The 24009-nt window shown below is 43.9% G+C and overlaps 1 protein-coding gene across 2 annotated transcripts in view; it reads left to right on the plus strand.

The window, feature by feature from the left end:
* Window positions 1–24009, plus strand: part of LOC126336587 (disks large 1 tumor suppressor protein) — a 4198467-nt gene that overhangs the window by 3598572 nt on the left and 575886 nt on the right. For both annotated transcript variants that reach the window (XM_050000444.1, XM_050000445.1), the window contains one exon: window positions 23663–23698. In XM_050000444.1, the coding sequence (XP_049856401.1) occupies window positions 23663–23698 (36 nt within the window). The remainder of the gene's footprint in view (window positions 1–23662; window positions 23699–24009) is intronic.

A 24009-nucleotide genomic window follows, 5' to 3' on the forward strand; every position in this document is an offset into this window, starting at 1 on the left:
CAGTATCACGAAGCTCTCATTAACTGAGAACATGGGCTGTTCTGTATACTGATAATTCAAATACTTCTGTTAGACTGGGAATGACAACTATATCGTTGCACCTAATTGTACAGTTATTAATTATCCTGTACAAGGTGCCCATTAAAAAGAATTCTGTTATAATCTCATAAAGCCTTAACTGAAGCATTTCGTGATGCGATCCCAGTGCCTTAATCACAGTGTCGCATCAGTAGATACAGTCACGAGACATGTTACGTGTGTTTGCGCACGTGAGCGTCAGTGTGTTGTTATCTGATGCCGCGGCAGTGATGAATTACTGTACAAATACGCCAACTGATATAAATGTGGCAACCGTGTGTTGCAGTCCTAGTAGTGTCCGCTTCTGAACGTGTTCCGACGTGTTTCGTAGGGCAGAGAAACGGCTACTCGTTGAGATTGATGATGTCTTTGTTGCATCAGAACTGTTGCAAGAAACGTCTTCCATTGAATGTGAAGTCAGAATGTTCGTCACATTTGTTTCCAGACTGCGAGGAAATGATCTAGTCCTCTTGTACTGGCCTCCTTCGTATGTTTCTTGTAGTAAATCAGAGGAGAATTTTACTCGTGCACTCGTTGCTTGTCGATTGCCAAAAACAATAACTCATATTAATTATTTCCAACGGTTCACACACTTTAGAATGTTTATGTATCTACACTGTTCGTCCCACCGCATTTAGTAACAGATGTTAAGGCAAGAGGAAAATTAAAAAAAAAATCTTGTCATGTCCCATATTCGCTTGTATGAACAGTTCCTCGCCCTTTAGACATACGTTGGTGTGATTTATTCTCTGTGTTTCATTCCAACGACCTCATTCTTTAACATAGAGGTGATTTCTGTCTAATACATGGCTAGAGGACAAATATAAGGATGTAGAAGCTTATCTCACTAGGGGTAAGATAGATACTGCCTACAGGAAAATTAAAGAGACCTTTGGAGAGAAGAGAACCACGTGTATGAATATCAAGAGCTCAGATGGCAACCCAGTTCTAAGCAAAGAAGGGAAGGCAGAAAGGTGGAAGGAGTATATAGAAGGTTTATACAAGGGCGATGTACTTGAGGACAATATTATGGAAATGGAAGAGGATGTAGATGAAGACGAAATGGGAGATAAGATACCGCGTGAAGAGTTTGACAGAGCACTGAAAGACCTGAGTCGAAACAAGGTCCCGGGAGTAGACAACATTCCATTAGAACTACTGATGGCCTTGGGAGAGCCAGTCATGACAAAACTCTACCAGCTGGTAAGCAAGTTGTATGAGACAGGCGATATACCCTCAGACTTCAAGAAGAATATAATAATTCCAATCCCAAAGAAAGCAGGTGCTGACAGATGTGAAAATTACCGAACTATCAGTTTAATAAGTCACAGCTGCAAAATACTAACGCGAATTCTTTACAGACGAATGGAAGAACTGGTAGATGCAGACCTCCGGGAGGATCAGTTCGGATTCCGTAGAAATGTTGGAACACGTGAGGCAATACTGACCTTACGACTTCTCTTAGAAGAAAGATTAAGAAAAGGCAAACCTACGTTTCTAGCATCTGTAGACTTAGAGAAAGCTTTTGACAATGTTGACTGGAATACTCTCTTTCAAATTCTGAAAGTGGCAGGGGTAAAATACAGGGAGCGAAAGGCTATTTACAATTTGTACAGAAACCAGATGGCAGTTATTAGAGTCGAGGGGCATGAAAGCGAAGCAGTGGTTGGGAAAGGAGTGAGACAGGGTTGTAGCCTCTCCCCGATGTTATTCAATCTGTATATTGAGCAAGCAGGAAAGGAAACAAAAGAAAAATTTGGAGTAAGTATTAAAATTCATGGAGAAGAAGTAAAAACTTTGAGGTTCGCCGATGACATTGTAATTCTGTCAGAGACGGCAAAGGACTTGGAAGAGCAGTTGAACGGAATGGACAGTGTCTTGAAAGGAGGATATAAGATGAACATCAACAAAAGCAAAACGAGGATAATGGAATGTAGTCAAATTAAATCGGGTGATGCTGAGGGAATTAGATTAGGAAATGAGACACTTAAAGTAGTAAATGAGTTTTGCTATTTAGGAAGTTAAATAACTGATGATGCTCGAAGTAGAGAGGATATAAAATGTAGACTGGCAATGGCCAGGAAAACGTTTCTGAAGAAGAGAAATTTGTTAACATCGAATATAGATTTATGTATCAGGAAGTTATTTCTGAAAGTATTTGTTTGGAGTGTAGCCATGTATGGAAGTGAAACATGGACGATAATTAGTTTGGACAAGAAGAGAATTGAAGCTTTCGAAATGTGGTGCTACAGAAGAATGCTGAAGATAAGGTGGATAGATCACGTAACTAATGAGGAGGTATTGAATAGGATTGGGGAGAAGAGAAGTTTGTGGCACAACTTGACTAGAAGAAGGGATCGGTTGGTAGGACATGTTCTGAGGCATCAAGGGATCACCAATTTAGTATTGGAGGGCAGCATGGAGGGTAAACATCGTAGAGGGAGACCAAGAGATGAATACACTAAGCAGATTCAGAAGGATGTAGGTTGCAGTAGGTACTGGGAGATGAAGCAGCTTGCACAGGATAGAGTAGCATGGAGAGCTGCATCAAACCAGTCTCAGGACTGAAGACAACAACAACAACAACAACAACAACAACAACAACATGCCCTCATAAACTTTAAGACTGGAGGCACCATGCGTATCTATGAAACGTAAGCCGGTACCCACGGTCCTTTTAAGATGTATCTGAATTCTTTAACTCATAGAACTGGAGAACATTTCTTCAAGCATCTAGTATTTACCATTAAAATGTTTCGTGATATCCTTTATCGCACGCAGTTGTTGCCAATTCACAGTGATTTGAGTCACAGTATTTACACAATATGTAGTAATTACTATCCGTTAACCACTATTGTTAGTACGCACGAATATACGTTAGTAGTAAAATAGGGAAACAAGTACAGTGTACTAGAGTGTCGGAATGTAGTTCTTCACACCACACGAATTGGATGTCGATTTCAGTATATAATAGCATTCTGTCATCGATAGAAAGGCATTTCGTGTTGTTAGACCCATGTGTTATGTAAATTCTTAATCGTATCGCTGATGCGACAGATAAGTACTTCTTCTTACACTGGCCATTAAAGTTGCTACACCACGACGATGACGTGCTATAGGCGCGAAATTTAACCGACAGGAAGAAGATACTGTGATATGCAAATGATTAGCTTTTCAGAGCATTCACTCAAGGTTGGCGCCGGTGGCGACCCCTACAACGTGCTGACATGAGGTACTGGTCTAAGTTGTACGTCTGTTAATTGTATAAGATATCCCTCCTGGCCCGATTTAGATTTTCGTATCAATGTGATGCGATCACTTCTACGGAAATCGTGATAACGTAAGAGTTTGTCGCATAAGCTGCACCAAATGAAAGCAACAGTTTCACAATCATACAGTTTCTCTGTGCTCTGTCAAAACAAATGTTTTCAACGTTTCTGGAGGTGTGTTCCGTTTTGGAAGTTTTGACTCTTTAATTCCTTTGTTGTAACATAGTTCACATCCTTTTTATTTGTTGTTTACATTTCTGTGAGACGCCTATATGGTATCTCGCCTGCTCTCATTTTTCATCACTTTTACTTGCGACGGTAACGTATTCTTACCATATGACTTATCTTCTGTAACTAATGTATGGCATGAAACTTTCACGACTACAGAAAGAGGACAAACATTTTAATAACCGCACGGTCGGTTCATACTGTTATGGAAAAAAAAAAAAATGGCACGAGGGTTTTTCGAACACGGTTCGTCCGATTTACAGTCCAACACCGCGACCACTTAACCACGACACCGTGGCTGTACAATTTTTGTCGATATTGAACTTGTTAAGCTTGGACTTTCACTGTTTTCATTTTGCTTTTTCTTTCACAGTTCAGTACACGTTCTATCTGTTTTCATGCCTGATCTGTGTTCAGTTTTTCACGGGCTATCCACTGGGCCATCTCACCACTAAATCAGAGGGGTGTGCAATGGAGAGATTTCCTTGTCAGCAACAAACTGATGTTAATATTTTAGCGGGAAATAAAAGTTTCACACATCAGAGATATTCTTCTACGTCGCGAAGGCGGAGAAAGAAACGTACCTCTCATATCGATAGAACGCTGCAACGTATTGCCATTTCCTCTTTGCCGGAAACAATTTTTTGGGTCGCTTGACGAGGTCGGGCTCCAGTAGTGGGTGAAGCATTCGTTGCCTTGTTATTTACGGTTTTAATTTGACTGCTACTGCGACTGAACAAAAGAGAGCGCAAAAAGCACGAGATGCGCGCCGGGTCGCCGCTCCGCATCGCATTGTGATTTGGCGGCGTTATCGAGAGTCGGTGATTATCCGTTGCAGCTTTGTTAGTCTCGTTAAAAAATATACGGCTTTGCGACGCCAGCTCTGGTTTTTTAGCCTCTCGCAGTCAGCTATACCGAACCGCCTGCTGCACACCAAATTTAAACAGAATTAATTAGCGGATCACGTCCGTGAGCGGTCGTGGCGTGAAATCGCTTCCGCCCCGAATATTAGCCCTCTGGCACTATTTTTTACGATAGTCATCGGATGGATCCCGTCTGCCGGTATGGAATGTTTTTTGTGCGCACATTTGTCCTTCTCAATCCCGTTGTTTTCTTTTTTGTATTTTTTTTAACTTGGAGCTCTTTGCACAACAAAACTTAATACATGATTTTATTGCTTCTTTTGTAGTCTTGAGTTTGGTATTTGGAGGGTCGATAATAAGTTGTCCTTTCTAGTAACACTCTGTGCCCAGGACAATAGCAGAACCTACTTCGCTCTGTGCGAAACTAATTAGGCGCCGTCTCGTTGACGTGTAACCAAGAGCGTGTTGAACCAGTGTTACAGTATCGGCGTCTGTGGCGTTCGTAAATATTTATTATTCTGTTGCAGCTGAGATCTCTAATGGGGACATATGCTTCCAGGCTTTTACCTTGCCTTTTAAATGTCAATAATCTTTGAACTGGACCGGCTCTGCGCGCCACGAACCGTGCACATCACTGAATACGTGCTATACCAGTTTATCCAATGATCAGTTGTACACTATAAAATCCCCTACCTCCATACTGTCTATTTAATCTTCGTACTGCCTCCATTAAGAGACGTGATTGTAGAGCTCAACACACAAAAATCTAAAGTACTTAATACCTTTCCGATGTTCCCGCCTATAGACTACCTGATCACAACCCTTGGTTTCCATTTCTGATGAAAGTTAGCCTTTTAGACGCTTCTGGAGAAACTCATTTTTGCAGGTAAAGAATTTAAATTATTTTAAAAAATGTCCCCAGCCCACTATCAGTTCTAAGTTATGGTTTTTGGAACAGGTATTTGTTTTAGTTATTCACTTTATAAAGTGTAATAGTGAGTGCTCGATTGGAAAATGGTGCAAATGGCTCTGAGCACTATGCGACTTAACTTCTGAGGTCATCAGTCGTCTAGAACTTAGAACTAATTAAACCTAACTAACCTAAGGACAACATACACATCCATGCCTGAGGCAGGATTCGAACCTGCGATCGTAGCGATCGCTCGTTTCCAGACTGTAGCGCCTAGAACCGCACGGCCACTCCGGCTTGGAATGCTGTTCATGAATGGTAGCACAATCAACAGTTTTGCAGTCAGGGTGCCTGGGATAACCACGATGGTGTTCCTGCTGTCATATGAAATCGCATCCTAGACCAAAAGTCTACGTGTAGATCCAGTGTGTCTAGCACGCAGACAGGTTGGTTGCAGTTCTTAAATGGCCTCATCCTAACGAACACAAGGCCATCACTGCCACCGAGGCTGGACCAACATACATCAGAAAACACTGTGAGCTCTCTCTTGACAGCACTGAAGTCGCAAATAGGGTTGGTTCGGGGTCAGTGGAATGCACGCTACAGGCAGTCTGGCTTGGAGCTATCCATTTGTGACAGTTCGTTGTATCACTGTGGTGCTCAGATTGCTGCTGCAGATGCAGTAGGATGCGCCAGGGCCATACTCGAACACCATGGTCTTCCCTCTCGGTAGTGCCACTTGGCCGTCCGGAGCCCGGTCTTCTTGCGACAGCACATTCCAATGGCAGTCATGTACAGTGGCTACATTCATGCCAAGTCCTTCTGCAGTATCGCAAACGAAAAATAAGCTTCTCGTAGCCGTTTTACATTTCTTTCTTTCTCGGGCTTTTGTCCCGCTCCAACGCGGGGCCGGCCTTGTTTTTACGGATTTGGCAGTGTTAATGGCAGAGGGTTGCTGGATGTCCCTGCCGCCACCCCGAACCCCACGGGACGGAAGTAGTCTACGCCAGCTGTCTGCATCTAGTGTAAGTCATGAAGTAGTGCGAACGTATTTAAATGTCTGTGAGTCGTGTAACTGAGACGCATCTTGGGGACCAGCACGGTATTCACCTAGCGGGATGTGGAAAACCGCCTAAAAACCACATCCAGGCTGGCCGGCACACCGGCCCTCGTCGTCAATCCGCCGAGCGGATTCGATCCGGGGCCGCCGCGCCTACCCGAGTTCAGGAAGCAGCGCGTTAGCGCTCTCGGCTACCCTGGCGGGTTTCTCGTAGCCCTTTTACATGATCCTGTGCAAACTCGGCGTGGTGTTGATAATGGCATCTTTGCCGCCTTAAAGGCGTTCTTGACTCTCATCAACACACCACGTCCCATGTCCAGCGTAAATAGCGTTTACAAGCGTTTGAGCGTGTGTATTTAAAGCAATACCTAACTTCCATCCTCATGATGGCGGTACCAGCGCCAATCTTTCGCGACTGGCGCGAAATCTGAATAGACATTATCTATCAGATCTAGAAACACGTTTACCAACTTTCGTGCATGTGGAACAGCTCCTTCTTGGTGCTGCGATTTTTTTTTCTGTCAGTGTAGCTTGTTACCAAACAAGACAAAGGCATTTGCGCTGTTGTGCAGATATCAGTGCAGTAAAGGTTCAAATGTTCAAATGTCTGTGAATTCCTAAGGGACCAAACTGCTGAGGTCGTTGGTCCCTAGACTTACACACTACTTAAACTAACTTATGCTAACACTCATGCCCGAGGGGGGATTCGAACCTCCGGCGGGAAGGGCCGCGCAATTTGTGACATTGCGCTTCAAACCGCGCGGCCACTGCGCGCGGCTGCAGTGAAGGAACAAAGTAAAAGGGAGTAAGAAATCAAACGAAATGCAATTACTTCGTAATTGGCCACCGTTGACCACGAGTCTCTGATAGGAAAATGCTCTGAAAACATTACTATACAACCTCTGAAATTTTGTTGTGGTGGAAGTCGAATTCAGTCTGCAGGGAAGCTCCAAAGAAGGACGACACCTTTCGTTCAGTTACCTCGAGAGAGTGTGAGGGAGATCACCATCCAAGTCGAGTCGCAGACGCTGTAAGAGTATCACGCAGAGAATTACTGCCAGAGTCCGAGTGGTTACGCATCAAGAAGAGTCCGCTAACGAACTACTTCCTCATGCATATATCTAGCGATATCAAGCCGGCAGGAATCATAAAAATAAGAACTCAAAGGAGGCACACCGACTGCTGTTCTTTCTGCTCACCATTCACGAATGGAACGGACGGCAGCCCTGGAAATGCTCTACGCCATTCATCACAAGGTGCCTTGCTTAGTGTAGATGTGTAACAGATGAGCTGATCAGTTAGTATCTCTCATACTGGCGCGGTTATGCGGGAAAGTAGGTTGCTATGTGTGCTCGACTGCGACGTTTTGATATCGTTACTAACAACTTGAATTACAAAATTTTTTAATTAAAAAAAAAAAAAAAAACGGTTCCACAGTTCGAGCATACCAGCTGGTTCGATCGACTCGTGACACACCAGTCGGCCGAACAACGGAATCCGTCACAGTTTGCAAGTACACATTTTTGTGATTTTACTTAAAAAAAAAGATATATAAAAGAAGGCGGAAGTTGGCAGGTAGAACTGCCCGCAAGCACTATCAGAGCGGCCGACCGCTCTGACAGCGCGACACGGGACGAATTATCGTTGATTAGCGGTCCCGTCGGGGATGGGACAGCTCTGCGTGTTTGCTGCGACAAATCAACTTTGCTATGCTAATGGCGGCCGCTATGGAAATGTAGCCCGCTGCACGACGGCAGATTTCCCCCGGGGTGTGATGTACGGGGTCCCTCCCCCCCCCCCCCCCCCCCCTCTCTCTCTCTCTCTCTCTCTCTCTCTCTCTCTCTCTCTTTCACACACACACACACACACACACACACACACACACACACACAGTCCCACGCGTCCACTACCTCGGGCTCCTCGCGGACCTTCCCCGTAACTAACTTCCTGCATTCAGATGCAGACGGGCCCCGCTCACCGTCGCCCAGTTGTGGACGTATTTCATTCCAGCTTATTACACCGCGCGCATCCCGCTTGCGGCCGTACTCGCTCGAGGCGGGCTTCAGTTTCCGGGCCATAAGCTGCCGACAATCCGAAGTGCTTAATAGATCTAATATCCTCATTCTGCGGCAACTGTTCGCGAGTTTCCATCGCCGTAACAGAGTTAAAGCTGTAGTTCGAGCCGAAAGAGTCATGACAAAAAGGGAATAGTTGCGAGGGGAACCCAGATTACTTCCACAGAAACACTCGGATGTTTCGGATTGCCTTTCTCGTATAATCACTCAGCTGTGAGCTTTAAATCAAAACTTGCCGATTCGCTTCCCAGAACCTGCCCGGTTAATGACTTTTATTTTCATTCTTTTGCCATCAGTGTTCTGATTACTTTGTCGCGACCCGCCACGTATTAGTTCACTGCACCACCCTCTACATATCAGAGATACATATCAGAGAAGCATTTCCACATAGCGTCCACTAGTAGTTACTGGATGCATTCCGAACTCTGTCGTACGCTCTACAGTTCCATCAAATACCATGGATATCTTAACAGATTTGCCTCTATCATTTCAACGTTTTCCATATATTCCTCTCCTCGGCGATTTTGGAGAGTATCTCCTTATTTCTTATCAGTTCACCTAATTTTAAGCGTTCTTCTATAGCATCACATCTCAGGCACTTACACTACTGGCCATTAAAATTGCTACACCAAGAAGAAATGGAGATGATAAACGAGTATTCATCGTACAAATATATTATACTAGAACTGACATGTGATTACATTTTCACGCAATTTGGGTGCATAGATCCTGAGAAATCAGTACCCAAAACAACCATCTCTGGCCGTAATAACGGCCTTGATACGCCTTGGCTTGAGTCAGACAGAGCATGGATGGCGTGTACAGGTACAGCTGCCCACGCAGCTTCAACACGATACCACAGTTCATCAAGAATAGTGACTGGCGCATTCTGACCAGCCAGTTCCTCGGCCACCATTGACCAAACGTTTTCAATTGGTGAGAGATCTGGAGAATGTTCTGGCCGGGGCAGCAGTCGACCATTTTCTGTATCCATAAAGGCCCGTACAGGACCTGTAACATGCGATCGTGCATTATCCTGCTGAAATGTAGGGTTTCGCAGGGAACGAATGAAGGGTGGAGCCAGGGGTCGTAACACATGTGAAATGTAGCGTCCACTGTTCAAAGTGCCGTCAGTGCGAAGAAGAGGTGACCGAGACGTGTAACCAATGGCACCCCATACCATCACACCGGGCGTTACGCCAGTATGGAAATGACGAATACACGCTTCCAATGCGCGTTCACTGGGATGTCGCCAAACACGGATGCGACCATCATGATACTCTAAGCAGAACCGGGATTCATCCGAAAAAATGACGTTTTGCCATTTGTGCACCCAGGTTCGTCGTTGAGTACACTTTCGCAGGCGCTTCTGTCTGTGATGCAGCGTCAAGTGTAACCGCAGCCATGGGCTCCAAGCTATAGTCCATGCTGCTGCAAACGTCGTCGAACTGTTCGTGCAGATGATTGTCGTCTTGCAAACGTCCCCATCTGTTGACTCAGGGATCGAGACGTGGCTGCACGATCCGTTACAGCCATGTGGATAAGATGCCTGTCATCTCGACTGCTAGTGATACGAGGCCGTTGGGATCCAGCACGGCGTTCTGCATTACCCTCCTGAACACACCGATTCCATATTCTGCTAACAGTCATTGGATCTCGACCAACGAGAGCAGCAGTGTCGCGATACGGTAAACCGCAATCGCGATAGGCTACAATCTGACCTTTATCAAAGTCGGAAACGTGATGGTACGCATTTCTCCTCCTTACACGCGGCATCACAATACCGTTTCACCAGGCAACACCGGTCAACTGCTGTTTGTGTTTGAGAAATCTGTTGGTAACTTTGCATATCACAGCATCATCTTCGTGTCGGTTAAATGTCGCGTCTGTAGCACGTCATCTTCGTGGTGTAGCAATTTTAATAGCCGTTGGTGTATTTGCTACGATAAGCAATGAAAACTGTATATCTCTCTTTGTCTTCAGCCCGAGGGTTGTTAGGCTCGCTCACATTTCTTCCTTTCTTGATGCTTTCGTCCTGGGTGTTTTTAATTAAAGTGCAGCCACTAACAGAGGTCGGTGTGGGCTGTAATTATCATTTGGCAGCGAAACTTGGTAGATATGCTGATGCTTTTATGCGGAACCTGTTTACGATGGACAAAATAGTTTCAGTTTTGGCAACTAGGTGCAAAACTGGCGCTGTGAATGTAAGAAACACGTATAGAAATGTCTTGTATGTACTGAAGTAGGAACGGGACGTGGGCAGAAAAGGGCCAGGCATAAGATTATCATGCTGCTTCTCGTCTCTGAGAAGATATTTGGCGCTTCGTGAACGAGGCTTCACTTATTTCACAGAGACTGGAAAACAAGTCAAGCTCAGGTATCCGAAGGGACAGTGTTTATAAACATCGTTGGTGAGCCGAGATAACCGAAGCTCTGCCGTTGTATAGCAAGGCGCGTGGAGCAAACAGTGACTCACCGACGCGGAAGAGGGACTGCTGTCCACGCAGCTGGAATAGAATTGTCTCAAGACAGTGACTCATTATTAGGAATGTGCAAAGGAGATGGTGCTATAAGATCCACATTTATATAGTTAAATAAAATTACTGTTAATAATGTTAGAGTATTTATTTAACGATTTTTTTTCGTACCTTACTTAACGTAATTGACATATTAATCGATTCTACCGTCGCCGCTTGGTAGAGCAATTCGTGTAAGAAAAGCACAAAAATTTAGATATTCTACTGTATTAATTTATGTGGTTAACTAATTTTCGGCCTACACGTCCATCATCAGAGTAACTGACTATCGCCATAAAAAAGGATGCGGTACTGGTGAATCACTATGGAATATATACTACGTACGTGTAACTAACGATTACGACGTGTAAAGGAATTACGTGTTTAGAAAATGAAAGGAAATAGTACCCAGCCTTACCAGTTGCCAGATTATAACTTGGCATAAGAAACTGCACTAAACGTTGAATCCCACATCAATTTCTCAGTTTCTTTTGATCAGTTTCTTTTGATTTGTGGTAAGTCGTACTCCCTTTTTCATCAAGGATTCACGAAAACGTCTCTTATTTTAATTTTTTATTTAGTTCAATTTTTTTAAAGCGTAGATGAAGTGGAAGACGGCGAAAACGCTACCGTCATGGATCCTTCCTATTCAGATGTACGTTAATATACTTAAGTTCCATCTACGGAGTTATTTGTACCTCCTTCTTCTTGAAGATCATTTTCCGCAAATTTCACACTTCACAATTTACTTCAAATTTGCAGAAGGAATTACGTATCACACATATTTCTTAAAATGGTTCAAATGCCTCTAAGCACTATGGGACTTAACATCTCATCTGTGGTCATAAGTCCCCTAGACTTAGAGCTACTTAAACCTAACTAACCTAAGGGGATCACACACATCCATGCCCAAGGCAGGATTCGAACCTGCGACCACAGCAGCAGCAGCGCGGTTCCGGACTGAAGCGCCTAGAACCGCTCGGTCACAGCGGCCGGCCATATTTCTTACACTTCATAGCATCTACATATAATCTACATGACTACTCTGCAGTTATTAAATATATCGCATGTTGTTTCATTATCTGTAAGATAAGCAGATTGTTCTTATCCATCATTCGTTACTTTAGAGTTATTACATGTTGACACTTTTGTGCTTGGCAATGGTGCGTAGACCACTTCTAGACTATTTCTCGACCGTTCCCTTCTCGAATAGAACATGGGAAAAACGAATGCACAGTTTTCTCTGTGCGAGCTCTGATTTCTCTAATTACGATGGCCATTTCTCCCTGTGACTCAACAACAATTCGGAGGAGGAAGTTGCTAACTGAAATATCGCGAAAATATCTCACTGCAACAATAAACCTTTGTTTTAATGACTGCCACCACAACTCACTTATCATAACCAAAATAACAGAAAACGAGCTATTCTTTTTCGAACTATTCTTTCCAGAGTTGCATTTGTTTGCGGAAATAGACAACAAATACTCGCATAATATCAGCAGTTGGTGTCGGCGTTCAGGATAAATCCACCTTTCTTCCACGGAGTGTTTAAACATCCATTCTTCCGAGTCAGGTGTAGTTTCTAAAAGGCTCTTCAGGTACATATATTCCTGAAAAACAGTTGTCGCCGGAAATCTTCACACCATTTTTAATCAAGTATAGAATACTCCGTCTGAAGAGACCTCGGAGGGTGTAACGGTACCCTTCGGCCGCTGCGTCATCCTCAGTCAATAGAGGTCACCGGATGCCAATTGGAGGGACATATGATCAGCACAACGCTCTCCCGGCCGTTGTCATTTTCCGTGACCAGAGCCGCTTCTTCTCAGTTAAGTAGCTCCACATTTGGCCTAACAAGGGCTAAGTGCACCCCGTTTGTCAACAGCGCTCGGCAAACACGGACGGTGACGCATCAAAATGCTAGCCCGACGGCTCTTAACTTCGGTGATCTGACGGGAACCGGTGTTACCACTGCGGCGAGGCCGTTGACAGTCAGGTATAGAATAGTGTTTTGAATCATCATCCAATCCGCGGCTTCAGATAGCGTCATCAAATCAAATACTTGATATTTATTAAAAGAAATAGCCCATTTCTCTAATAATCAGCCGGCCGAAGTGGTCGTGCGGTTCTAGGCGCTGCAGTCTGGAGCCGCGAGACCGCTACGGTCGCAGGTTCGAATCATGCCTCGGGCATGGATGTGCGTGATGACCACGGGTTAGTTAGGTTTAAGCAGTTCTAAGTTCTAGGGGACTGATGACCTCAGAAATTAAGTCCCATAGTGCCCACAGCCATTTGAACCATTTTTGCTAATAATCAAATGCTATGGTATATAAAGCCATTGTCTCCTCCTCAGATTTCGAAACTAAATTAATTATTTCTTGGTTAAGGTTCTCATTCTTTTAATTTACTCAAAGTGATCTTGGTTTGCACGCCAATAAAATTGGTAGTTTTCCTTTCATTAGATATCTTGGAGTGTCGATTAATATATTTCTTGTATCAGTTATCGAGACTTTATTTTCTCTACGCTTTTTATATTTTTTTCCAAAGAGAGCCAAGTCTGACTGCGGAAACATGAAGTAAATTTCACGGATGGGATTACCGAAAAAACTGAAATTATTTTAGATTTCCTATCTTCGGGGTCAAAATTGTTTTAGTGGAATCCAAAACTTAAAAATTCTCTATACTGTGGCCATCAACGACATCTTGTTTTTGAGAGAGATAGAAGAGTCTGACGATTGACACCAACGTATAAGCAGAACTCTTTCATCTTCTCTGTCCTTACCGTGTATTTGAAAAATAACTGAATATTTTCATTACGATTAATCCTATGTCGACAGTTAAGATTCGAACTGCGCCTGGTATAGCATTGTGAAGAATATGGTTCAAATGGTTCTGAACACTATGGGACTTCTGAGGTCATCAGTCCCCTAGAACTTAGGACTACTTAAACCTAACTAACCCAAGGACATCACAAACATCCATGCCCGAGGCAGGATTCCAACCAGCGACCGTAGCGGTCGCGCGGTTCCAGACTGTAGCGTCTAGAACCGCTCGGCCACCCCGGCCGGCGGAGAATATGGGAATGGCGTTCAATTCCTTCTACATTTTTTCGCAGTTCTTCTTTAATTTGGTGAAACACATTCCGCTGGCCGTGTCATTGGAACCGTTTGAAGTTGTATCGTCTCCACAAAAAGCAGTTAGCTTAACTAATGGCATTTGAAGTTGTGTAGACAAAACTTTGCAATTGTCTCCGATGTTTCGTCTCTCAGTGAATCAAACTTCAACAGCTGCTCTTAGGTTACGTCAGTTTCAGTAAAGTACTGAACAACTAAAGGAAACATCTTTTCAGCCTTGTGATCCGATGCGTCGGTGTCTAGGCCCGAAAAATGAAATGTGTGGCAATTAAGTGTGGTACGAGAATATTTTTAACAATCGTTGTAGCTTTGATCTATCCGTAGACTGCATTGCGGCGACTTTGGAGACAGAATACATTGCTGCATTCAGTTTTACGGTTCAGTCAAGAGAACTGGTGGATTGATTATGCTTTACAACTTTATAAACTGTTGTTGGTTCTGTAGCAGCAACGAGCAATTCTTCCTGGGTATCTTGGTTTAATCATGAATGTAGAAATAGGCTTTGACGTCGATGGTACGGCGAATCTGTTTGTATGATTCTCCGTAGAAATGTGATGCCTCACATCTGCCTTACCTCCGTGAGTTACTTAAATGTATAAATTTCACAGAACGCATCCTGATTCCTACGTCGTTTCTTGGCAAAAGACCACTCTGTCGTATAATCATGCGAAAAGTGACACTTCTCTTTCCATCCGAAAGCATTCTCGTAAGCTATGATAAGTTTATTAGGTGGTAAACAGTCGACACTAACACTTTGTTCATTGACGTACACTTCACAATAGCCGGCCGTGGTGGCCGAGCGGTTCTAGGCGCTACAGTCCGGAACCGCGCGACCGCTCGGGTCGTAGGTTCGAATCCTGCTTTGGGCATGGATGTGTGTGATGTCCTTAGATTAGTTAGGTTTAAGTAGTTCTAAGTTCTAGGGGACTGATGACCGCAGAAGTTTTGTCCCATAGTGCTCAGAGCCATTTCATTTGAACACGTCACAATACACTTCACGCGGTATATACCCGCACTCTTATCGATCCTTCCGCGTGGCGCTGCTGAAATAGTTCCAGCCCCATATTACAGCAGAAGTCTGGTATTTTCTCGAATGATGTTGCTGGATCTAGAAGGTGCTTGCATCGTCGGTATATGATAGCAATGTGCAACGCCATTCGTGAGAATGTTCAAATGTGAGTGAAATCTTATGGGACTTAACTGCTAAGGTCACCAGTCCCTAAGCTTACACACTACTTAACCTAAATTATCCTGAGGACAAACGTACACACCCATGCCCGAGGGAGATCTCGAACCTCCGCTGGGACCAGCCGCACAGTCCATGACTGCACCGCCTAACACCGCTCGGCTAATCCCGCGGGGCCATCCGTGAGGAGACGTTGTCAACATAAGCTTGTTGATATAAATAAAAACTCTTCGGTCCCCTCCCTCTTATCAATCAACCATAAATAAAACTCACTGAAGCCGCATTGACAAGTTGCTCTAACATATGGCGATAAGCCAGTACTTGAGCCAAGCTCTTTAACAGTATTTTGCAAAATCGGGGCAATATTGAATCTTGTCGGGACTAGGAAGTCCAAGAGGCGGATGGAAACCCTAATTGAGACCCAAGCAAAATTTCAAAGTCGCATATTGTGCGTTGTACGCAACCTCCATTGTTGTGGTAAGCGGGACTACACATGTCTCAGTTTGCGCACCTCACACAGCGGGAGGGGGGAGAATTCAGGAGTGTCAGCAGTGAAACTAGTCCGGCGCGTTTGTTGCAAAGTAAGCTAACAGAATATCACAAGATTAAATTCTAGCTCGAGGAATTATGACCGTAAAGAAATTATGCTCGTTATTTATTGAACGGACCTCGTAGATTTGACCAATACTACCTACTATCGTAATATGCGACAAAGCCTCTAGTCGGGTTATGATCCATTTCGGGTCACACGATACCCGCTAGCACGGCTTGCGAAAGTGGATGTATTTCTGGGGAAAACTGTCAAGTGGATTTCATAGGTGCTACCCGGCTACACGGTATCCAGCGTGAATTTAATTGTGAGACCGAACGGTCGGCACACCGAGTGTCGGACCAGCAAGCGGAGCATTTGATTTGTTTGCGCGGGCAGCCCGGCGTGTGTGGAGTGCCATTCCGCCGCTGCTAACACGTAACTGGCGGCCAATGAGTTCTCGTTTGCTCTGGGAGAAGTCGCGGTGATGGGCCCCGTTTCGACAGTAATGAGGCGTAATGCACGCCGAGTTAGCCCGCTGCTTGCTTTTCCGCCGCGGCACTCACCGCTCGTGGTGCCGCAGTTTTTTTAGTAATTCTTGCTTTGCTACTCTCTAATGTGTCTTACTGGAAGAGAATATACGGTAAAAATAACCAGAATGAGTGAAAGTAAAGCGAAAGTAAAAATATCAGAATTTTTTTCCAGTACACGTTTTGTGCAGAAGGAAATGCGGAGAAATTGATGAATGTTTGGAGCAAAGTGAAAGTAAAAAAGAAAAAAAAAAAGAAAAAAGAGAAAAAAAGCACATTTTCTACCCTTTTAAAATATCCGCCAGTTAGAAGGTAACGAATGAAGGAAGCAATAGAGGCTCAGTCAAACAGCGGAGGGTCCGCCTCGTGGTCGTGCGGTAGCGTTCTCGCTTCCCGCGCCCGGGGTCCCGGGTTCGATTCCCGGCGGGGTCAGGAATTTCCTCTGCCTCGTGATGGCTGTCTGTTGTGTGTTGTCCTTAGGTTAGTTAGGTTTAAGTAGTTCTAAGTTGTAGTGGACGAATGACCATAGATGTTAAGTCCCATAGTGCTCAGAGCCATTAGAACCATTTTGAGCCAAACAGCGGAGGCAGTGCGCAGCAATCTACTTGTCGAATGACGCTATTTGCCACTGGCAAGAGGACGGTATATATATATATATATATATATATATATATATATATATATATATATATATATATATATATGTGAAAACTGAATAAAACACGGAATAATGTAGTTAGAGAGGTACAAATTGACACACGTGCTTGGAATGACATGGGGTTTTATTAGAACACATGATCTGCTCACCGTCTTAAAATAAAATGGGCTGCGGCTCAACGAACTTAAAGTCTAGTTTACACGACGGCACTAGGTTGCATGCGCTGCCGGCCACTGCGCATGCGCGCCGAGCGTTTGCGCAACCCATTGGTGAAACTAAACACTTTTGGCGTGTTCCAACTTGGCGACACTAGTTGCACGAGTTTTGAGCTTATGTGTGTTCTTAGAGTGTCAATAAATTGGAATATGAAGTGGGGAGCGGAGAATAATGCTCGCTTTTTAGATCTCTATGCTTTGCATAGGTGTTTGTGGGATTTCAGCGATGCTGATTATAAAAATAAGCAATATATTGCTGCCGCTGAGACCTTCATGTGCGATCATAACATAGATGGTTTGACAATATCTGAGCTGCAGGGCAAAATGTATTGAGTTAGAACACATATACAAACGAATTAAGAAAAATACAAGCAAATGTAATTCTAGCTGTGGCAATGCTCTCGTCTACAAGACTAAAATCCCCATCGTTCGAGGAATATTGTTGACAAGAGGGAAGGCTATACAAATTCAAGAAGTTGCATTCTTCAATAGATATTCATCTATTTAAAACTTCGCTGCTGTGCTCCCCATTCACATATGTTAGAGTTTTGAAATATTGTCACTGTACAGATCTGTCTTCAAGAGAGTAGTTTGCACACCATTCTCTTCTTAATGCGGTCTACTTCGAATAATTACTGCTGTTAATGTTAATAATTATTACTTTTAATAATTATTGGTGTTAATGAAAAGTTGTCATCACCAACTAAAACCGCATCTTACAGCATGCCGAGTGTTCTCGATTGTAATGCACGCAATGTGATATGTAATTTCAGTTCTGGCGACAGTGCATTACAATATCTTTATTCCTTATCGAATAATTAAATCTATTTAGAAGAAACGGTAACAGTCCTGGTGACATTCTAAGACAATTAAAAGAACTTCTTGGATCTACCGTCATAAATTATTTCAGCAAGGATGTTGAGCAACCGAGCTGACGTCTTTTCTTCATCCAGTCACGAATCGTAACACGTTTCTTAATGTTTTATTATGCATCGATTCCCCACAACAAGCTTTAACTCCATCACAACTCGTGCGACTTGCAGCTGCCAAAACTTTCATTTCAGACACGATCAGGAACCACAAAACGACGAAACTGAAGTGTATACTGGTTTCGCCGTGTCTACAGTCAAATATGAAGCCATAGGCGTGCAACTAATTCCACGCAACGAATGGCGCAACCCAATGTCATCGTGTAAACTAGGCTTAAGAGCACGGATGTATCATCAAAGATATAAAAACCTGTACAAAAACAAATACAGGTTTGGTCCAAGACATAACTGCATAAATATGCTTAGTATAAAAGTTTTACCAAAATTCGCGTAACCGCACAAAATTGTCTCGAAGGCAAGTGAAGCTTAGAAAATGCGGGTGGACAGTATAATGGTCGCCTAGTCGTAGATATTGCTATAATCGCACTATTTCACTCCCATTTACGGAGCTTGTTAGCACTTGACGTTTGGTTGGCGCCATTAAAATGCATTGTGGTAATCGCTGCTGCTTGCTGGATCGCTGCTGTGTCTCGATGCTAATGCTGGCTCTAAACCTGGTTGTTTATGGATAAAAAGATGAGGTCCCGTGTTTTTGATGTGGTTTTGATGATAAATAATGAGCGAAACCAACAAATATTTGAACTTCAAATACTCTACTTTTATTACTCTGGTGGCCATCTTAATTCCACTGTCCACCAAAGACAATGACACAACACAAAGTAGCACTTCTTTTACATGTTGTCTGCAATGTTTATCCACCTCGAACAATAACACACGTACACTTTACCAAAGTGACATTCAGACTCCGCTCCCCACCCTTCTTGCTGCTTGTATTTATAGCCTTGTCAAAGAACTACTAAAAAGAGATATAGTTTATAAGTCACATGTACATCTGTTATCGTAATTTGTGCAGAAAAGTTATTAATTTATATCGAGTGACATAATTTAACAGGTTATTAAAATGACAGACAGATTTGTTGACTTGACAGAATAATTCTTTGTTACAAAAAGGTCGTTTTTTAGAAGTTTGTCAGTTGACTTCTCTAATTTGCATAAATAAGTAAATAACATGAGTTATTAAGAATTACATTGGTTTTCGTCTAAAATAGGAGTGTTTACGTGATTAGTGAGTGGAAACGGTCCTAGTGAACAAATAGCTTTCACTGGGTGATTTTTATTTAAGGAGATCCAAAATACATAAGTTGGCCACTATTTTCCCCGTACTTCATATTAATTATTTAAGATGAACTTAATGTTTTTACACGATGACATTTGCTGTATCAGTGATCAAGTGATATTAACTTTTGTGTGGGTCAGTTATTCAGCATAATTTAATGGGTTGACTGTTTATGGAGACATGTTATGCAGTGATTGTTAACATACACAATAACTTTTGTATAATCATAAATACTCGTTAAACTGGTTGAATTTGGAGGGTATCGCATACTTCGGTAAAGTAAAGTCTTTAATAGTTCCCGTTACAACAGGGAATTTATAATTTAAAAAAAAATTGCTTAGTGCCTACATTAGGATCAAACAGCCAGCTAAAATACAGTAAAAATTATCGTATAGTTAAATACTGGAGAATAATTAGGTCTCAAAACTGTTATATGTGAGCAACGAAAGCCTGATTCTTGCGAGTCCTCCGCCAGCTCTACGAGTGATTGTGTTTAAAGACTATTGACCTTCCAATGTTAGTGGGGAAGGTAGCTGCGGTCGCGAGCGCGGCACGTCATTCTGGTGGCGGGAGCATCGGACTCTTGGCGGAGCACCTTGTTCGCGGCCCAGTCGAACTTGGCCGCCCTGTAACGACCTCGCCGCCGACCAGACGTAAAGTCCAAAGCCCATTACCGCCATCAGCAGCGCCCTCGCTGCTCGCGAAGCAACAGCGCAGAAAATTGGCCCGGCGCCAGATGTGCGAGGCATATTACTCATCGGGGCCGACGTTGAGTCGGCGCTGCGCGGTGCGCACACGTCTCGCAGACCGCGCCCATCACGTACTCGCCTCAGAGAATTTGCTCCTGCGCATCTCAGGGTCGCCGTGGCGAGGCACTGAACTGTGCACTCTCAGGCGAACTGCCACTAGTACCTCCCTCAGAACACGCATCCGAGTCACAGACCAGTCCTTCGCGTATATGCCTCTTCCTTTACTCAGGCACATTTATAATGTACACTACTGGCCATTGAAATTGCTACACCAAGAAGAAATGCAGATGATAAACGGGTATTCACTGGAGGGTAATCTGGTAAGACATTGAACGCATAGGTATAGAAAGCGATCGTTGACGAGTAACGCCCGATAGGTATGCAACACACCTAAGGTACAGATCACGCGGGTATCACCTTAACTGACCATACGTACTACGAGGGTGAGTCAAATGAAAACCTTAAATTTGTAATAACAAATCGAAATTTCGCGCCGTTATCCTGTAAGTTGGTAAGCGTGCCACAAACATCGTGCAGAATGGCCTGTAGGTGGCAGCATAGTGCAGATACACACATACCGTCGCGGTGTTAGTATAAAGATGGCCGCCCCTCTTGCGACTTGCAAAGGGTAGAACAACGTTCTGATATTCGGTTTTTGCGTAGTGAAGGTGTGAAACCTACTGAAATTCATCGACGAATGACGGTTCAGTACGGTGATGCATGTTTGTCACAGCAGCAAGTCTGCGAATAGAGTAGGAAGTTCGCAAATGCTGTGACTTCAGTGGAAGATGCTCCTCGTCCAGGTCAGGCACAACGAGTTGTGACTCCACAGAACATTGCAGCAGTTGAAGCCACAGTGAAGGAAAACCGCCGATTGACACTGAATGACATTGCAGCATGTTGACAGATTAGTAATGGCTCAGCTCACCACATTGTGCATGATGTGCTCCAGTTTCACAAAGTGTCTGCAAGATAGGTGCCACGGCAGCTGACTCCTGAAACGAGAGAACGACGTGTTGATGCTTGTGAAGAACTTCTTCGGCGCTTTGAACGAGAAGGCGATGGCTTCCTTGCAAGAATCGTTACTGGGGACGAAACCTGGGTTCACTTCCACCGACGGCAAACGAAGAGAGCGAGCAAACAATGGCACCATTCCTCATCACCAAAACCAAAGAACTTTCGAACAGAACCATCAGCAGGGAAGGTTATGCTGACTCTCTTTTCGGGACGAAAAAGGCGTCATTTTGGAGCATTACATGCCTAGAGGGACCACTGTCACCAGTCCATCATTCACAGATCTCCTAAAAAATCATCTGTTGCCTGCAATCAAATCAAAGCGACGTGGATTGTTGTCAGCAGGTGTCCTTTTGCAACATGACAATGCAAGGCCCCACACTGCCCGTATAACAGTTGCAACAATCACAGACCTGCATTTTGAGTGTCTTCCTGATCCACCATACTCACCAGACCTTGACCCAAGTGATTTCCATATGTTTGGACCACTCAAAGACGCAATGGGAGGAAAGAAGTTCCGTTCTGATGAAGAGGTACGCCACGCGGTGCATGAGTGGTTGCGCGGACTAACAAAAGAATTTTTTTTTACTAAAGGAATTTATGCACTTTGTAAGTGCTGGAGGACTTGAATTGAGCGTGGGGGAGATTATGTTGAAAAGTGATAGAGCTTTGTTCCACTTCTGCACAATAAATAGTATTTTAAAAAATATTTAAGGTTTTGATTTGCTCACCCTCGTATTTGACATACCTGTCTCGACACCTTCCGCTGAAGCTGCAGCGTTGCACTATTTCTTGCACCTTGCCTTGTGGCGTCTGCCTCGTGATTCTGTAAGGTGTTCTAACTTTTAAACTATGTACGAGAATCTCTTTGGTTGGATAATAGGGGTCTTCTACCATACCTAGTACAGAATACTTTCTTGACTTAGTGCAGAGTACTTTCTTGATATCGAAATTTTATTCGGCCTCCCGTCTAGTGGTGAAAGCTGGTCGGTATTGACGTACAATCACAATTTACTCGGAATCGGTATCGTTACAGCAGTAAAATAGCATACAGTATTCTTTGCCTGACTGTTCACGACATATATTTAAGATCGAACTGCCCAAATGTAACAATTCAATCAGTACCGTCAGATTGCCCCTGGAAGTCACTGCTCCTTTGCCTCAAAACTGATATAGCTATAACTTACATAGCTTCGCGTATCTTCGTAAACTCTCGTGAATGATCGGTTTCACAGTACGATCCATATGCTTATTACTGAATGGTTATTAATAATCACGAAAAGGCGCCACAGTAATACATAAATCCATAGCTGCAGCGTTGCACTGTATCTGGCCTCTTGCCTTGCGGCGTCTGTCTCGTGATTCTGTAAGGTGTTGTAAGTTTTAAACTATTTAGTTCTCACTTTGATTGAAGTTTTGGCTTTCTAAATTGTGAACTTTTTAAAATGGTTATATTTGTGTCGTTAGGTGTTCAGAGGCTGAGTCTAGTGCTCAGATGCTGAGACTGCCGCTTACGTTACTCTTGTTTGTCTTAAGTCTGTGGTGCGCCGTGTCCACTGCACTGGACAGCTGTTCACGGCCGCTTCTTTGGCGTTTCCAATCAGTCCTGAGACTGCAAATGCACGCAGACCACGGCACTAGTAGGGAGTGCCTATTGCAGTTGACTGCGTGCTTTTGCAGCCTCGGGACTGATTGGAAACGCCAAAGGAGCGACCTCTGCAGTGGACATTGCTCACTCCAGTGGACATTACCACGCAGGTTACCTTTACTCCTATCCACAGCTGCTGCACTGGCGACTGTAGCTCGCCCTGCGCTCGAGTTCTAAATGACTCTTGCGCTAAGGCGACTTTATTCGGCGCAACAAATTGTAATAATAATGATCGGATAGGAACGTATAGTTTCTTATGAAGATGTCATACCTTTCCACGAGTTTATGCCTACTGTGTAAACCATATCTCACTGTCTCTGTGTGCCACATAAAATCGTTATTGAGACGGGAAAACATAATAATAAAGCGTTATACTGTTACTGTGCTCTAGAATTAATTGTGCGTCAGATAGCCATGCGCAGAAAGCATCTCCTTCTCTGTCTATCTAAATATTAAGGTGATAGTAGTAGAAAGAAAGAAAGATAAGGAAAAAGTAGCATTACAGACACTCTAAACTTGATTCATTGTTGAGAATAGAAATAAATCAGGGAAAGAAAAGTGAACAGATGATCATGAAAATTCACATTCAAGTAATTCGATTTGTATCGGTCCGTTCGTGTCATCAGGAAAGTGGACTATGCTAAATACTCTCTCTCTCTCTCTCTCTCTCTGTGTGTGTGTGTGTTTGTGTGTGTGTGTGTGTGTCGGAGCGCCCATTGCATACAGTGTGTGGGCAGAAAGAGACAGCTCTGCGTGGTTTGCATATTCCATGTGTATGTGTGCTAGCCCGCTTATGTGGCTCCCGCCTGACTGACAAGGTACCTGTTTGTGTTTCAGGCGCACACGCCGCTGTTGCCCGGAGATAGCAAACACGTGAGTATCCTACTGGCGCCGTGTGTGATCAGTCTGCATGTCCTGTCACTCACTGCCCGCTGTGTGTGTTTTGGTAGGTGCGAGAGCCAGTTTTCTGTCCTTTGAATTTCACACTTTTGTCCACGAGCATGGTGTACGAGCGCGGCCCAATACGTGCCCGTGTTAGAACTAAGGACGTCATTTCTGTCTTTCAAATACAGATTATGTGAAACTTCCTGGCAGATTAAAACTGCGTGCCGCACCAGAACTCGAACCCGCATCCTCTGCCCTCCATGGCACAGGTTCTACCGGCTGTGTTCTCCAGGAACGAC

The sequence above is a fragment of the Schistocerca gregaria genome, chromosome 2 (genome assembly GCF_023897955.1).
Source record: "Schistocerca gregaria isolate iqSchGreg1 chromosome 2, iqSchGreg1.2, whole genome shotgun sequence".
Taxonomy (NCBI): Eukaryota; Metazoa; Arthropoda; class Insecta; order Orthoptera; family Acrididae; genus Schistocerca; species Schistocerca gregaria.